General features: G+C 42.4%; 1 protein-coding gene across 3 annotated transcripts; it reads right to left on the reverse strand.

The window, feature by feature from the left end:
• Positions 1-8,410: 8,410 nt before the first annotated feature.
• Positions 8,411-17,905, reverse strand: acsl3b (acyl-CoA synthetase long chain family member 3b). Of its 3 annotated transcripts, none has more exons than XM_042429534.1 (15): positions 17,668-17,905; positions 14,278-14,729; positions 13,392-13,569; positions 13,189-13,298; positions 12,867-13,005; positions 12,186-12,333; positions 11,851-11,974; positions 11,617-11,688; positions 11,332-11,471; positions 10,830-11,002; positions 10,587-10,661; positions 10,305-10,496; positions 10,104-10,218; positions 9,711-9,868; positions 8,411-9,469 (listed from the first exon to the last, which is right to left on the reverse strand). In XM_042429534.1, exons 2-15 carry the CDS (start codon positions 14,626-14,628, stop codon positions 9,312-9,314), a joined length of 2,133 nt encoding a protein of 710 aa, XP_042285468.1. In that variant the 5' UTR covers positions 14,629-14,729; positions 17,668-17,905; the 3' UTR covers positions 8,411-9,311. The 3 variants fall into 3 exon arrangements, with proteins under 3 accessions (XP_042285468.1, XP_042285466.1, XP_042285467.1); XM_042429532.1 differs by having other exon boundaries at positions 12,186-12,336; XM_042429533.1 differs by lacking the exon at positions 17,668-17,905 and adding an exon at positions 16,765-16,842 and having other exon boundaries at positions 12,186-12,336.
• Positions 17,906-18,096: the final 191 nt, after the last annotated feature.

An 18,096-nucleotide genomic window follows, 5' to 3' on the forward strand; every position in this document is an offset into this window, starting at 1 on the left:
TCAATCAAAGCTGCGGGGAGAGAATGATATCAGCTCCACGACGGCTTGCGTGCGTCACAGTTGCACAAAAGCACACACCCATATGTTCACATTCACAAGGCTGACAGCGAATAAACACACAGTCGGCTACGTAAAGCTGCATCTCAAGGCTTTCTGATCTTATGTGGGTGTTCAGGGTGTTCTTGCTTTCATGCTTTAATATCAGCTCACGGACCCATGACTCAACCAAAAGCCAAGGTTAGATAGCTGCAAACACTTAATGATTTTGATTTTGATCTTGGATTTCTTCTTAAATCGTAACAATCAAATGTGATGCTGTTACACCGACTCATGTAAAAAAAAAAAAAAAAAAGATAAGATGATCATGATGAATGAGAGAGAAAGGCAACAGGGCCACATGCGGTCGTTCTCCCACCCCCTCCCCCCACTCCTTTGTTTGTTTTCATCCTCCTCCTCAACTCTTCACTCCTCATCACCCCATCATGAGGTGGGGAGAGAACGGCACGCCCGTTGTCATGGCTCACCTTCTTTTCAACCAACGTCTCCATGGTGACCGCTGCCTCACAAGCCTTTCATCTGCCTCCAACTTCATGTCTTCCCACACAGGTTGGTATCCTCCTCTCATTCATTAGACGCTTCGTTTCTTAAGCTAGTCATTTTCTTAGTGGCTTGCATTCATTACTTTTTTTTCCCTCTGCTGTGCCAATCCCGCTCCTCCCTCCCCTTGCACCAATTACTGTGGTTAAAGTGTGGTCCTTGTCTTCAGGAGACAGGTGGCTTCAGCTACGACAGAAACGGGGGTGATTAGAGCTACAATATGTTATCTGAGCCATTGGGACAGAGATGAACAGAGCAGAAATAAGAAGAGAAGTGTGCTGTCTTGAGCAGTATAAGGAGGAGAGAGGAAAACTGAAGGGGAGTATGAAAGGAATGAAGGTGGAGAGTGATCCCATACAGGCTTAGCCTTTTTGAAAAGGGCACATGTCCGGGTAATGTCACAGGAATCCAGCAGAAGACCTGTGGGTGTGAGCTAAATATCTCTGCATTAATGAGACCAAGTTTACCAGCTCAGCCTCTATTTCCTCCTCGACTAATGGTCATCTTTTGATTCTGTCTATTAAAATAAGTTTGACATTTTGCAAATATTCACTTTCTTGTAAAGAGTAGGATGAAAAGAAGTTTACCACTGAATCCACGGAAAACAGTGGGAAAAGGCTTCCCAAACAGGTCAGTGAAATTACTCAGAAAAAAGGAAGGGAGCTGTCAAATATGAAAAAAGAGTGAGAGACTTTAATATGCTCAATATGTGCAAGAATACAGCCTGCCTGAGGAGGAGTACTCAGCTTGAGACATGTTGCAATCCAGCTGCTGCTCCAAACCTTTTCTGTGTTTTTTTCATGCCATTTAGTGCCTTTTAATGTTAGCCAATTAGCTCAGCTTAGCACAAAGAAACAGAAAGCCTGGCTCTGTCCAAGGGTAGCAAAAAAACAACATTATACAGTATATTCTTTGTTTAATCCATACAAAGAATAAAGTTTGAAAACAGCAATTCACATTTTTACTGGGCCAGACTACGTCCTGGCCAGGTGCAGTGACTTCTCTGCTGGTTGCCTGTCTGGCAACTTTCCCAACCAAGAAACATTTCAGCCCTAAAACCCTCAGTAAAATGGCAAACTGTCATTTTTACACTTCAGTTTCAGTGTGATTTTATTACCTTTGGACAGTGTCAGGCAAGCTGTTTCCCCCTGAGAGTGGTATTGATCTTCTCACCTATCTCTCTGCAAGTGAGATGTTCCCACAATGTTGAACTTTTATTTTAACTCTTATATATAAACATATATAGTAGTAGTAATAGTATTAATAGAGAGATGACAGGAAACTAGGGGTATTAAAAAGGTATTAAAAAATCCCTTTGTAATGTGTTTTCAATGTAAGTGATGGGGGACAAAGGCTACAGTTCTCCTGCTGTGCAAAAATGTGTTTAAAAGTGTATCTGACAGAAATATGAACTAAGGTCTTTCTGTTTCACACAGTGTTTCCTTGTTGAGCTCCAGTGGACGATATTAACAAAAAGAAGGAACTTGTTACTAAAAAAGCTGTAACTCTGGGAGAGTACCACATGTTTTGACTAATCCAGACTGCTGAAGCTGCATAATACCTTCACATAAACATTTGAAAATATTTTTTCATAGAACGATGGCTCTGGATTTTGTCTCCAATCGCTTACACTGAAAGCACTTTAGGAAAGAATTGTTTAACGGCTGGTAATAACAGGAGGAATGATTATAGCAAGTTTAACATGTTTTAATGCTCATATGGGCACCTCACTATTGTTTTAATACAGACTTGAAAAATTGTGAACCTATCCTTCATGTTCCACTGCTGAGCTCATTTTTACAGTCCGATCTTTACATTCATACAATTCTTCCACCATCACAAACCCGATCCCTGCTCTCCAAACATTGCTGCACTTTTTTTTTTTTTTTTGCTTTCTTTCCTGAACTTCTCTACAGTTTCACTTCCTGCCTCCCACTAACCCGTCAATCTCCTATTGCTCTTTTCACTCTAACCTCCATTCCCTTGCACACATATTAACGACTATGAGTGTTCACCTTGGCGTTCTGACTCATCCGCCTTCATCAAACCGACTGTGAGTTGTGTGGTTGTTTGTATGCGTGTGTATATGAGCACACGTGCACAGATTACGTTAGTGTCTATGGTGAAGGGATGCAGCGTCACGCACTCACTGACGTCACTGGAGGCAGAGGCAGGGTGTGTTTTTTTTTTGATGAAGAAGAAATCCTGTCAGCGATACAGTGTTTGACTGAGAGCATAATGAGGAACTAAATATCTTAAAAACTGAGGGATCTGTATGTAACACATTCAGTTTAGCCCAATTATTGTTGTTTATTATATAAGCAGCTACTGAATAAAGCTCATATTTACTGTAGAAAATGAAACAAACAATGAAATAGATGAAAATAGTCTTTTTTTGCCTCCCTAATTGGTTGTACAAGTTAGAACCTTATGTTTTTTGATTACTTGAGATGTACTGTGTCTAGGCAACCAGGGTGATTTTTATGCTCATTAAAGCCTGCCACCTTTCCCTGTCCTCCTCTACATGACTCCATCTGGCCAGTGTCTAAATCTGAAGCTGCAGGGAAGTGTGTGTGTGTGTTTCTGTGAATATGAGCCAGTAAATATGTAAAAGATGTTTGTCACAACAGCTCAAACACACATTGAAGTACTGTACATTTGTTATATTCAAATTCAGTATGTGTGAATGGTCCAATTCTTAGTCAAATATGCCCACGTGTCTCTGCAGCGTGGCACGCCCAGCAGCTTTGTTTTCATGCACGATTTTTAAATATTCTCCTTCTCATGCAAATGCGGTTCTATTTTTGTCTCCCCTTTTCCCTTTCTTCACAGTTCATCCTCCCATTATGTTCAGTCTCATTCATCCACTCTTCCATCCCTCCCTCTCCTCCTCCTCCTCCTCCTCCTCTCCTCCACCTTGCTTGTTTTTCCAACCTCCTTCTCTGCTTTGTCCCTCCAATCTTTTTCTTTCTCCCCCTCCCCACCCCCCTTTATCTCTGCGGTCTCCGTCTCTCCCTCCACCACTCCCTGACGGCGGTGCGATGATGCTGTCCTGGCCGCCTCCCAAACCGTTTGCTCCCTCGCTCTACCAACCCCGCACCCCCTCCCCTCCTCCTGATGCTATAAATACACAGCATCGGTGAGTCATCGCCCAGACGTATCAGTTGCCGTTCCCTCTGCCTCCCCACCCCCCCACCCCCTCCCCCCTCTCTTTCCCTTGCATCTCTACTCAAGCTCATTACCAGACCTCACACGTTTTCCCACCTCCACTTTGGCCCTCGCATCATGATGACCCAGCTGAGCTAAACCAAGGGCCAGCGCCTGGCATGGTGCAGCCAGCGTTACCGAGCGCGTTGCCAAAGGTCAGCTTGACACATTGCAACCGAAAACAAGATCAGCAGGAGTTTGAACACATATGGGAAAGCCAGCCAACTAAAGACAAGAGCATCACATTGACTAACTTTCCAATTATGCGATGAGAAATGCTGCCAAAACTCCCTTTAAATGATTCTTAAGTTGGATTCAAAGTCAACATTTTTTTTTTCAGGGTCTGACAACATCACATTAAAAGTAATATAGTCTTTTTCATGTGAAAAGTGAGATGTTTAAACTTAATTACACTTGCTGCTGTATCACACTGGAAATGGAGTGAAATTACATCAAATGGAAAAGTCTTAAAATGATGTGCATTAGTTATACATTTCACTGTATTTCAACATTTTTATTGTCTTTGGAAGCTTTTGGCAGGCCTATGTTTTTTTCCACACAATATGAGTTTGAAATTGTAGGTTTTATAAAGCTTGTTTAAGCACAGAAGGGGTTTTAAAAGAAAAGGCAGCAAAAGGACAAAAGAGGGAAGCTCACCTTTGCTTCCTCTGCTGCTCTACACATCCACACTTAATATCTCTAATCCCACCTATCCCTTTACCCTACTGTACCTCAGTGTCTTACATATCCTTTCAACAGTCCGGCCTCATATCTCAGTCCCAGTCCTCGCTGTACCACCACCTTCCAGACTCAGATGTAATTACTCTCAGTTTTCTCCAGCCACCACCCACCTCTCCAGAGTTCTGAGGCAGCTCCAGTTCAGCTCCACTCATCCTTGGGTAAACTCCAATATGGTTTATTGGCTCAGACTGGAGTGTGCGCATGAAGCAAAAAAAAAAAAAAAAAAAAAAAAAAAAAAAAAAGAGATAAAAGTTTTTGTGAAATTCTGAGTCATAAGTAGACAGGAAGAAGGAGCAAGCAAGGTGGGAGAGGGGGAGTAGGAGAAAGAAAAAGTTGAAATAAAGAGTCAGAGAGCAGAGAAAGACACACACACACACACAAACCACATTCATACAATATGAAAGATGTCCTTCACAGTTTCCCGCTGCTTGGTGCTGTTGTTGTTGTCTTTGTGGTAGAGCCACTCTGCTCTGTGTGTGTGTGTGTGTGTGTGTGTGCGTCAGAATCAGTGGGCTAATGAAGGGAGTATTATGCCTGTGACTCACTCACGGGTCCCATAGGGTTGGATGGAAGGAATAGGGAGGAGAGGAGGGGTTAGAGGAATCTGTATCCTCTCTCTAGGATCTTGTAGCTATTGTTTCATTTGATATGAAATGCAAAAGCAGCCATCCATGTTTTCTCATATTGCTTTTTTTTCCATGAGAGGTTTGTAGTCATCAGCAATAAGTGAGATTTTTTTTACCCCACAAATACATTAAAGGTTCAGTGCTGAGCTTTGATTTAATTGTAATGTCTATTATAGCTGAACACACATTGCAAGGTGCATTGTAAGCCCGGGTGCAGGATTTATTTGGTGTTGTAAGCCTTATATATAACCTGTATTGTATATGATGTGTTACAGCTGCAAACCTCAAAGCTGTGAGTCAGATTGAGTCAGAACAAATCAAATGAATCAAAGTGGGAACAAAGTCAGGAGCAGGTTTACACTGTTGTACAGGAAATATGAAACACTGGCATTTGCCTTCACTGTAGCTTCTATACTGCTGATTAGGGCTGAACACTTCTAAATTAAGTAGATAATCAGAAAATTTATATTTTTGCCATTTTTTTTAAACAAAAGTGACCCACTTTTCTCCCTCTCAAATATATTGCTGGTTAATTTGCTCATTCTCAGTGTTGCATGATAAATTGAATTTTTTGGGAAACTGTAATGAGCAATTTTTACTATTTTCAGACATTTTAAGGATCAAGCAATTAATCAATTACTACATGATTCTGCAAAAATAATCAGCATATTTATCATTAATGAATGTAATCTTAAATTTAAGCCCTACTGCTGATACCAAACACAGATCAGGGTCTCCCTTCCACAATGAATTGGTCATCTTTGTGCCAAGATGCTGCATCAAGGTTTTTCTCTTATACAAATACAGCAGCAGGAGAGCAGGTGTGCCTGGAAGGAACAGGAAGACTTCTTCCTTGAATAAATTGAATGATTTCAAAGGTCTGTGATTCAACATATTGTGAAAAACAGTTATGACTTCACCTGCAAGGAAAAAAAAAACCTCTTTGTTTACTAGCTCTGACTGAAGGTTGACTCCCAGAACTGCATGTTCTGTTAGCGTTGATGCACCACGCACACACACACACACTCTCTTTCACAAACCACATTCACTCAGACACACTGGCCTTCGTTGCCATAGAAACTCTGGTTTCAGGATGATTCTAATCAAGCTGCTGATCGTATCAGTCACACGTTACGCCCCACCGAATGTGTTCAGGTGTTCCGACACACTCATGCGCACAGACACACACACACACACACCTCTAAAACACATAAAGAGCACCAGTGATTACAACACAAACTTTTATTTCATTACATAATTTTCAAGGCCAAATCACAAATAAATAAAGGAAGGAGACACTTGCAATGGCCCGGCTTGCAGGGCCACTTAACCACACAAAACAAAAAGGAGGAGACCTGAAAAACCGGTCAGTAACAAAGATTATTAAATATGTTAATAGGGTGCTTTTCACCTGTACAATTATTGGTAGTTTTAAAGAACTTTGATCATTGATACCTCCCCACCCCTCTCAGCCTATTTACAATACAAGTGAAAACAACAGGAGTGGTGAAATTCATCTTCGCACCACCCATCGTCGTTGCCTTGCTGTTAGTTCAAATGGATGTTTATTAGTAGGACACGGCGTGTGTGCTATCAACAAGACGCGGGGAATGCTTCACATTCTTAAGACCCCTGATGACAGCTCATGTGTGTCAGAAGGCAACTAGCCGCCTCTAGCCAGGCAGAGGGATAAGCAGCAAACAGCACAGTAAGCTACTGACTTTTCACTGAAACGTCAGGAGAGAGAGAAACTTTATAAAAAACAGGAAGGGAAAAAAATGGGCTCCCACTTCATCTTGATGGTACTGTAAAACTTTACATGCTAAAATAACCCTCCTGTATTAAGCTAGTAGACGTTTGATGAGAGAACTTGTTAGAGTACCTGACTGTACCTTTATTAATACTATATTTCTTCAGTACAAGCAAAGCATTGAAAGAGGGCAGCTGTGGAGAAGGATGTCGCCCTAGCAAAGGACCGCTGACCAAAAACTCTATTTAGTCTTCAGTCCATGAGCTTAATGAGAAGAAAGAAAGACTGAAGCAGGAGTGTCACTCGTCTGGTGCCATTCAATGAATATCACCGCTAATCTGAAAACCTACAGTAATGAACATATGTTACACAAGAGCTCAAATAAATGGCAGTTGGCAAAAAATCTGTAGACCGTTTTTTATATACATTGCACATACAGTATCATACACATAAACCAATTTGAAGATACAGAAATGGTATTTGCACTCTTTCATGTTTCACGTCTAAGTGAGATTATGATACATACCAGCAGTTAAATAAGTCTTCATAAGATGTTTCTTCAGTTGTTTGACTGGAGTGCGATTCGCTTTCTCTCTTTGTCTCTCAAATATATATATTCCAAATGCTTTGGTACAGTTGCACACTTTTCGACATGCAATTTCTATAATGCCAATATCAATTTTTTCACTTTACAGTCTTAAGGAAACTTTACATTGTTTCGCACAATATGTTCAAATGGGCTAAATCTAGACTTCCCTATCAGTGTGTCTCTACCATTCTCTCCTTTCCTACATGTGTTCTATGTTTATATTTCTACAGGTATGTAACAGGTCTAAACATTCATACACTACGGAGGGGCTGCTGTCTGTGCGTTCTTCCTTCCTACATACTTTAGTTTAAAATTTGTGTATAAATATTGCACATTCACTTTGTATTTCATATTTATAAGTACAAAAAAAAAAAAGAGGATAAAAGTAACTAGACCTATGGCAAAAGTAATAAAATGCAGTTGCACCAATAAGTAAATGGGAGAGCAACCAATGAGAGGTTAACTAGTTTTCTATGGTAGGCTAAGTTCCCTTGGACACATCCATACGGTGCATATTGGTCATGACTGGAGGAATACATGGCGGACGTGGCAAGGCTACTGTATGTCACTGAACAAACTAAATAACCGATAAGACACAGGTTGCGAGGCATCCAGGGGCTCGTCAGATATGAAAAAAAAGGGAGCTCAGGCCAAAAGAGCTGGAGAAAAAAAAAAAAAAATTCCTATGGATGCCTTTCTTATTGACGTTTGACCCTACTGCAAAGGCCGAGAGCAGAAGAGACTAAAGACTGGATCTCTTTTACTAGTCAAGTCAGTAAACACACACTCAAATATACAAACTTTGGGACACAGGCAAATAAGGGGAGAGAAAGACAAAGGCTTATATATAAAAAAAAAAAAGCTCATTAAAGTAAACAAAATAGTGATAAAAAACAGGGGGATAAAGAAAAAAAACCCACAGAAAAATACTACCATAAAGTAAAAGTAAGAAAAATTTTTTTTTAAAAAAATCTTTGACGCTCAATCTCTATTGGCTTCGCGACACCGACTCCTCACACACAAAAATACTAAAAAATGGGTTTCAGAGCTGACAAACCGTACATGAAGGAAACACAGCAACACAGATTTAAAAAAAAAAAAAAAAAAAAAAGAAATTTAAAAATAATAGAGATCCCTGCATAGATTCCAACCTGAATGTTACTTAAAGCCCAGGAGGGATCCCCTCTATCAGGCACCGCTCGTGCTACCCCATCCCCCCCCCTGCCGGGTGTCTGCTCTACAGGACCATGCTGGACTGGTGGAAAGCTCCGGAGAGTCAGGGAGGAGAGAGGAAAAAGGGAGAGAAAAGCAACAGAGAGGGTGCGCTGACATTGATCCACATACGTCTAGCCTGACATTTGTTTCGCTTCGAGTCATGCAGGCGTCCGACTTCGTGTGCAGCCTCGGTTGCCGTGGCAACTCGAAGGGCTAAAACGCATCAAAGAGGAATGGTGAGCGCATCGCCACCACGCGCGTCTGACTGGTTCAGTCGTCTGTAAGGGACCTTCTGCCTTTTGGTCTTGACAGAGAGCTTTGAGCTGGATTCAAGAGTTTGTTTGTTTTTTTTTGTTTTTTTTCCCCTTCTTTGATCGAAGCTGGTCGCAGGGAAGCCGAGGAGGTGGCGCATGGGTTGTTGCTTTGTGTGTGTGTGTGTCTGTATTAATGTGTGCGTCTGTGTTTATTACCTGTATCGTAAGTATAACTCCTCTCCAAGTAGTCCTGGTAGTGGCTTCTGAGCTCCGTGTATATGTGTGCAAGTATAGTGTGTGTGTTTCTGTGTTTTCTGGAGTGTGTCTATGTGTTATTTTCCACCGTACAGCCTCTCAATGTCCTCTTGGTAGTGTGTTTTGAGCTCTTTGCGTTTTAGTTTGAATGCGTCAGTGACCAAGCCGGTCTCTGGAGTCCAGGGTTCAGCACTCAGCCGGATTTTCTTGGGGATCTCGAATCGCTCCAGTTTTGCTTGAGAGCAAACAAACAAACAAACAAAAAAAAAAATCACAAGTCAGAATGACAGATATGAGTATAACACTAGTGCAAAGTCTGGCGTGAGGCAGGAGAAGCTATCGCATCCGATCGGAACCGACAGCTCGGCTGAGAGAGACAGCAGTTGCATCACTTCGGTTTTATTAATACAGCTTTTAATGAAACGTTTTCTCTGAACAAACATAAGTGAATTAGATAGAAAGGCTTTTCTCCCTACCTGAGATAGCAGCCTCAGTAATGATGCGGAGGACCTCTTTCTCCATCTGGGAGTTGTTACAGATCTCCTCCCATGTGCCCCTCACTTCCCTCTGCTCTGCCAGCGCCATTAGCTGCTTGTGGTTAGGCACCACGAAGCTGATCACGTACGACTGGTCACTGAAAGCAGATACAGAACAGTCAACATTAGGTTGTTTTGTATTGTAAATGTACATTTTATTGAGCATTAGCAGAGAAAAAAAATTCAGAGAGAAACTGAGACATAAAAAAACAGACACCCTAAGGAAATGAAATGTTTGTGTTTAGTTGGACCTGCTTTAAAAAAGGAACTTACTAAGATTTATACCAATACTTTCTTTTACTAGCGAGAAACGGGGAAAAAAAATGACTTTACCTGTTGGCATAGGCACAGATGTTGTCAATGAGAGGGCAGTTCTTCAGGACAGCCTCCACTTTTCCTAGAGAGACGTACTCGCCTGCCTGCAACTTCACCAGGTCCTTCTTACGGTCTACAGAAAGAGAACACGTGTCACAATCATAACAGGTGTGTCACTTATACTCTTCACAAGCGAGTGAGTTTTCCTCGATTCCTTACCGATGATCTTGAGGCAGCCGTCGGGGTGGAACTCTCCGATGTCCCCGGTGCAGAACCATCTCTGGCCCTTCTCATCCACAAAAAAGTCCTCTCGGTTCTTGCCTTCGTTTTTGTAGTAACCCATCGTTACGTTGGGCCCGCCGATCAAAATTTCCCCCCGTGGGTTGGGCTTGTCTGTGCTGAAGTAACCGCCTAAAGGAGCACAGAACCGAAGGATTAGAACAAAACTATCTATGTGCGTCTTCCTTTTCTATAAAGTTGGTTTGTCGCCATCTGACTCACCCTCTTCCCAGTCCTTGAGCGTGATCTCGGAGCAAACGAGCGGAGCGCCGACCCTTCCCGTACTGTAGTCCCAAACTGAAAAACACCAGCAAAGACTCCTGGCATTAGCGTGGTAAATGGAGGCAATTACTGCAAATCAAATAACTGTCCTTTTTAACTGCTCCTCTCTTAATTTCCCAAAGGGTGGCGAAAACAACTGCTGCATTTCCTGCCTCCCTCTTGTCACGAAATCCATCCTCTTACCCTCACTGATGGTGCCTGCTCCGCAGGTTTCCGTCAGACCGTAGCCCTGCCCCACGGGGCAGCACAGGCAGATGTTCATGAAGCGCTGCGTGGCGGCCGAGAGAGGAGCTCCGCCGGAAAGCAGCACCCGGGTGTTCCCTCCAAGCAGCGCACGCACCCGTTTGAACACCAGACTGAGGAGGAAGAGAAAGAAGAAGACAAAGACTGAGCAAGCCATTCAGACTACTAAAAAGTTATCTATGAATCTGTACAACAATCAGGATATTGAGTGATGCTGTAGAATGCTATGTGCAAACACAATATCAGAATCAATATTATGCAATGATTCACATAGGCTTGAGAATGATTCCCTGCACCTTTTGTAGAGTTTGAGTGTCGGCTACATGAGGACTTTGGGCTAGGTTGTTTGCTCACGTATCACAGAGGAAGCAAATGTCAACACAAGCTTGATAGGTTCAGCTCATGAATACATGCGTGTGTGTGTGCGCGCGTCATGTGATACCTGTCACAGAGAGGCGTGCTGTAGCCCTTGGAGATCTGCTCCATCTTGTAGTTGTAAGCCAGCACAAAGAGCGTCTTCTGGAATTTACTCATCTCCTCCACTTTAGTCATCACGTTCTTATAGATTCGATCCATGATCTCCTGCACACACCGGGCGGAAAACTCTCAGCTTTTGACATTTCAAGTCTGTCGTCTGTTGTTATTTGTTTACTTTATTTTAAGCTGTATGATAAATAATGTCAGATTGGATAAAATTGGGTTTGTGCACTGATGGGAAAAGACTTACTGGTACAGCAGCCATGAGAGTAGGTTTCAGCACACTGGTATCACCTTTACTGCCCTTTTTTATCTTGGTTGACTGTGAAAAATGAAACAAGACAATTGATCAACTCTCAGAAGTGACCATAAGCATCTTGAAGGAAAAAGATGACCTGAGTCTAAGTAATATATGAGACTGTAATGCAGACGAGAGACAAACAACAACAAATGTGTGTGTGTGTGTGTGTGTTTATACACTGACCTGGTCGGCTAGAGTCTGAGGGGAGGAGTATCCGATGCGACAGCCATGAGAGATGCACACCAGTTCGGCGCTGAGCTCTAAAACGTGAGCCAACGGCAGGTAGCCAATGTAGGTGTCTGTTTCACTGCCAGCACAGAAATAGCATCTGGTTAATTTCCACAATAGACACTTGGAGAAAAATAAAATACAAATGAAATACAAAAGAGACTCTGGACAGTTTTTTTAAGGGGTGTGAAAAAAAGGTTTGATATTGTTTAAGAAGCAGAACACAAAAGAAAGACAGAGAGGAAAAGGAAGTGTCAGACAAGTAGCCTGTAAATTTGATATCGACATACTTGAGGTTAGGGATCCGCTCAGCCATGCCGGTGATGCCAGCAATGATGTTGCTATGGGAGATCATGACACCCTTGGGGATGCCTGTGGAGCCGCTGGTGTACATGATGACAGCGATGTCCGAGGGCTCTGGCTGTCTGCGGTCGACTGCTGCTGAAGAAGACAGATGAGAGGAGTGATGACGGTTAGACGGGAAGATCACCTCATACGGTACATGTATACAGACACAGAAATATAAAAATATGGTACGTCTGTTATCAATCTCAATGTATGCATTGTTTAATTACTGCAAGTTTTTTGTTTTTCATGTAACAGTGAAGGAATTAGGGCAACAAATATTAGAGAGAAGTGTATATTTCACAGGTATATTATGTGCTTTTCCTATTTCATGTTAGTTTTCTTTATAAAAAAATGAAAAAAAAAGCACAAATAAAGCTCAAATGGTAGTTGGAGGACAAACATGACTTCTATTTCCCTTCATTTTCCTGAACAGTCGGCTAAAGATATTATGACATCGGGTGTTTGGAAAGTGTTGATCTGACCTCTTGCTGACTCGGTCATTCACGGCACATCACTCCAATTACAAGTCAGGGTGTTGGCTTTGCGCTAAGCCTCCATCACTCTACTTCCATTTCCCTGACAAAATTAGAAACCTTTTTAATCACATTGCACAAAACGCTCACCATTGTCAGGCCTGGATCCCATCTCCTTCACAGTGTCCATGTTGTAGATCGTGATGCCTCTCGGGATGTCTGGCCAGCTCGTGGGCTTACTGTCAACTACGATGACATACTGCAGCCTCGGAACATCGCACAGTATGGCCTGGAACACGTAGAGATGGATGTGAGTGGGTGGAAAGAGAGAGGAGGTGCGAGGGAAAAAAGTAATTATGCAAATAGAATTCAGCTCCATATCAAACCCCTAATGTTACACACAATAACAACTGATGAGTTAACATTTAAACTGCATAGCCGGAGATGCAGGTAATGACTGTGACGCAGGTACCTTGAGACGGCTCTGAAGCAGGTCTTTGCTTGTGATGATATGCGTGACCTCTGTCTCGTTCAGGCCGTGGGCGATGGCCGCGGGTCCGAGAGTGGAGTACAGGGTGACGACTGTCAAATTAAAACCCAGGCGAACCGGTCAGTCATCGTGAGCGCTTTAGAAATGTTGCATGTTGAAAAATGTCTGTCTTTCTGTCAACTCACGTGGGAAATTGTACATGAAGCAGGCCTGTGCTGCCACGATCCACTCGGCTCTGGTCTCACAGAAGATGGCAATGTTACACTGAGGCCTCTGGCCGAGAGCTGCCAGACCGCTACCGAAACACTTTGCTGCCTGGTACGCTTCCTCGTATGACAGCCAGTTGTAGTTCCCCAGAATTACCTATACACACACACACACACACACACACAAAAGTATAGATGTAATATTCAGGATTATTTCCACATATGAACTTCTAAAAAGATAAATGTGCATATATTCTAGAGGTCTGGTAGTCTAAAAGCATCAGAGCATATTTTATAATCTTACACCAAATTAAACACCGACAGTATCCTAGTTGATGGAATTATTATGTGCGCTGCTCTGCATTAGAATATTAAAATGGTTACATGGAAACCGCCGTGTAAGAGATTGCAGGCATTAATCTCAGGTTGCTTTACTGAAACTGGTGAATCTGAAAGAGGTTTCGATGTTGTTACCGTTCATGCAACATTTTTCATATCCGGTCGGTTAGCGCCATCTGCAGGGCTTTTTCAGCAATGCAGGTGTTAATGAGGAGGCTCTGAGCCATGAGACAAAGGATCAGTGACACTGCTCTTCCGCCCACATTCCTCCCACTGTGCACGGTGGCAGACTGAGCTGTCAGCCTCACAGACACAACCGAACTTCCTGTTATCCCACAGATTCACAAACCTTTATATAGTTCTAAACCACAATGTGGTAAAGAGGTACACCACGTTGACTAAAAACAGGCTGAAATCTTGTTCCTTCTAAAAGACAGTACATTTAAAATAAGAATGAATGAAACAAGGGGATAAATTATCTACTGCATGTGTGCAAGAGTAGCAGGAACAGGATAATGTCCCTCACCTTCTTGAAGACCTTGCCGTTGGGCTGCAGCACATCCTCCTCACTCAGCACCTCTCTGGTGCCCAGACAGTCTCTCTGTGGAAACCTCCTGGCAGCGTATTCAAACACTTTATCCAGTGTGTCCACCCCGGGGTGCAGCCATGACACCAGCTTCTCTTGGCTGTTGATAGCCCTGTATGGACCTGCTGGGTGTCTGCTAACTGAGCGTGCCTTGATCCGACGAGCCCGCTCCAAGTTGCTGCCAGCTCCAGAGAAGAAGTACCAGGGTATGAAGGTGATGACAGAGTAGACCCAGACCACGGAGCGGAAGACCTGCAAAAGCAGGGGGTTCATGTCCTCCTTCAACTTCATCTTTTGAGGATGAAGTCACTGCTGAAGCTTCTTGAAGAAAAGCAACAATATATTGCACTCGGCACTCTGTGAGATTCTTTTCTGCAACAAGTTGACCAGACCTGGAGCACAGAGACACAAAAAATGAAACTTAAAAAATACAGTCTGCATACAAAACTGTATCAGCACATTTGGAAACATCGAATGTGAGCAGCAAACGTGAGCACGCAGACAGATTACTGCCTCCTGGTAAATTAATCCATGCTTGCCTGAAGTCCCATCTCTGCTTATTCTCAGCCCATTTCTCAGTCAGCACTATTTTTCTCACCAGATCTGCTGGCCCTGCTGCACAGAGGCCAGCCTTACAGATGAAGCATAATGCTGCACTTAAAATCCCCAAGACTGAATAGGATTGCTGAAATTATTAGTTAATCAAGTGATTAAAAAAGGAACTGCCTCTCTGTTGTGGGTCAGACGAGGAAGCACATTAAGGGAACAATTAAGTTTCAGTAAACACAGAGAGACTATTATTAACTTCCTAATTAACTTGCTAATACATAGAGCTGAATCAAGCAGTGGTTGCCTCTAACTTTCTGACCATACACACCTTCTCTAAGCCTCTCCACTTGTTTGCAACTACACTATGAGATATAATAATGTTTGCAAATGCAGGATTATACCATGTGCTTCACTCGTTACTGCTCCTAAGTCATGCTGTTAGTTGTTTGGCTATACTGTAAAAACCTTTGGACCAACTCCAACCGTCTGTCGGACAGCTCAGCTATTTCTAGTGTATCCTTAGGGCCAGAGTGTAATTTGCAGTGTAACCCTGCAGCCACTGAGTCCGAGCATGCTAGAAGTAGACGCAGTGACTCATTCTGCAGCTTAGAAGGAGGGGACCAGAGGTCATGTGGGAGGTTGACACAACTTGGCCAGCTAATGTAACAGTGCTGAGAAGAATCTGACACTGGCTGATGACTCGGGCTGCCCTTGGACCTGGCAAACACAGACTACAGCACATTCCATGTGAGGACCAGCAAGGCTACCCAAATCTGCTCACCTGCACTGTTCCACGCTCTTGAGCTCCAGTAAAGACTGTGATACCATTGCCAGTACAATATTATACTGCAGGGGCCAATCTGCTTCTACATAAATCTTGGTGATTGTCTCAAGCTGCTTGTGTGTTAGTGTGTGCATGTGGATGCTTGTGCAAGTGCTCCAAGCTTCTTCATGTGGATACTTAAATGAAAACCACAGATTCTAACCTCATAACTAGAAAACAATCATTTCAAAGTGAGTACACTGGTACTCCTGCCCATATCTATTATGAGACTGTATATTTGTATAGTGCTTCCAGGCAGAAGACAAAAGGAGCCGATTCAAATGTTCCCTTTTCTCTGTATGAAACGATTCAACCTTAAGGGTGAACATGTCTCACCTGTTTTTCAACAACTCAGATACCACAACCAACCGACACAACTCTCCTGTATCTGTGCAGAGAACGCACCCGCACACAATTCACCAGCAATGTCAGATGAAAAGTCACTCAGTTTCATTTTGATACTTGTAATACAGGTTCGGTCATTATGTAATATACGTTGAATACAGTAGACACACCCAGCTGCTCTTGTTACTTTTCAAAAAAGAATGTGACACATGATCAAGAGTGCAAAAAGCTGATGTGGGAAAGAGCAATTGGCATGTAACACACAGATAAAGACTAGAGCTGGGCAATATATCGATGTTATATCAATATTGTGATATGTGACGAGATATTGTCTTATGTTTTGGATATCATAACATTGTGATATGGCATAAGTGTTGTCTTTTCCTGGTTTTAAAGGCTGCATTACAGTAAAGTGATGTAATTTTCTAAACTTACCAGATAGCTCTAGCTGTTCTATTATTTGCCTTTACCCACTTAGTTATTATATCCACATTACTAATGATTATTTATCAAAAATCTCATTGTGTAAATATTTTGTGAAAGCACCAATAGTCATCCCTACAATATTGTTACAATTTCGATAGAGGTATTTGGTCAATTGCAGTATTAAATAAATTACAAATGAACAGATGCAAAATGTTTTGATACGTAAAATATCTGTAATTCTATATCCATGAAAGCTGTGCTTTTGGCAGCCAGTCCAGCCATACCTACAGCAGTATGTCCATACATCAGGGGCATGTCCCAACAACCACGTTTATTGAGCCACCTGCATAACTCTGGAGCAGCAATCTGGGCCAACATTCCCAACACTAGAGGAAAAGCCACACCACATATTGTATTTCAATAGTTACTAAAGCATTCAGCCTTAAAAATCAATAGTGATGGTATCTATTACTTTCAAATATAATAAATTGTAACCACAGTTATCTGTGAGCATCTGGACAGGCAGATGATGATAAATTACAATCTTTCCGTTGAAGGCATTTGCCTCCGTGTTATTGTTTACATAATAAAACCAGATAATGTGTTATCTTTTCATTTACCAAAGGCTCTACCCTCTGCTTTGATTGATTTATTGGACTGTTATAAACAAATTGTCTCTGTGTTCATATTGAGCGAAGCAGTAGATATGGTGTCGTATCGATGTTTTTTGAGCACCTTATCTTAAAGACAGTAGCTATCGACGTTAGATAAGATCATGACACAGCGCTGACAGATAAACTGCACAGAATTGTAGATAGCATGTGTGACGCTATCAAAGCCTAGCTCGGTAAACACATTCAACATTGTTACTAGCTAACAATAGGACATGTTTTCACTGCACTCCGCGTCTGAAGCTAAATCAGGTTAGCAGCTCAAAGACGCGCTAGCAGCTAGCAAAGTGGGAGGCTAGCTTTTTTTTAGCGTCTGTGAGCTACCATCTGCAGCTGTGGACTTGATAAAAACAGTTTATTGCACACAATTCGCGTAAAAATTAAGAGGTAACACAGTGTTGCATTGTACAAAAATGTGTAGCAAATTGAATGAGATGTAGCAAACCGATGTAGCAGACCGGTTGCTAACAATCAGACGCTCTCATCAACATCTGCACAGCAGCAACACATTCTCACCTTTTCTCTCCAGCGTTACGCCTGAGTCGCTGCGGGCTTGGGTCGATTATATTTATCCTTGTAACCAAAGCTCTGGCATTATATTAATATAATCTGATAACACTGTGTGCCTGGTTATAAAATCACAATTGAAAGTATGTTATAAAACGACTATAAAATTGAGTAGCACAGTAAATCAGAGCATCACCGCACCGGGCCAGTACTACCAGCCCGGAAGCTATTGAGTGACGTAAGGACGATTCCCTGACAGCGATTGGAGCAGAGGAGGTGGCGCGGGGCGGCGGGGACGTCAGTCAGGTCAGGTTACTATCGGTCAGGAATGTTTTTCTTCTTCTTCTTTTAATTGTCTCGTGGTTTTAGGCGTTTGGCAAACAGCGAAATGGCGCCCGCCACCAGGTGGTATGGAGTGTGTAACTTTGCAAAATATAA

This window comes from Thunnus maccoyii, chromosome 12 (assembly GCF_910596095.1).
Source record: "Thunnus maccoyii chromosome 12, fThuMac1.1, whole genome shotgun sequence".
In the NCBI taxonomy this organism is placed as follows: Eukaryota; Metazoa; Chordata; class Actinopteri; order Scombriformes; family Scombridae; genus Thunnus; species Thunnus maccoyii.

Coding starts and splice junctions, on each gene's coding strand:
- acsl3b (XM_042429532.1), bottom strand. CDS start 14,628: ATGAAGTTGAAGGAGGACATGAACCCCCTGCTTTTGCAGGTCTTCCGC. Junction 12,337..12,866: donor GGGATCCAGGCCTGACAATG/GTGAGCGTTTTG, acceptor TGTCTTCTTCAG/CAGCAGTCGACCGCAGACAG. Junction 11,472..11,616: donor CTCTCATGGCTGCTGTACCA/GTAAGTCTTTTC, acceptor CGGTGTGTGCAG/GAGATCATGGATCGAATCTA.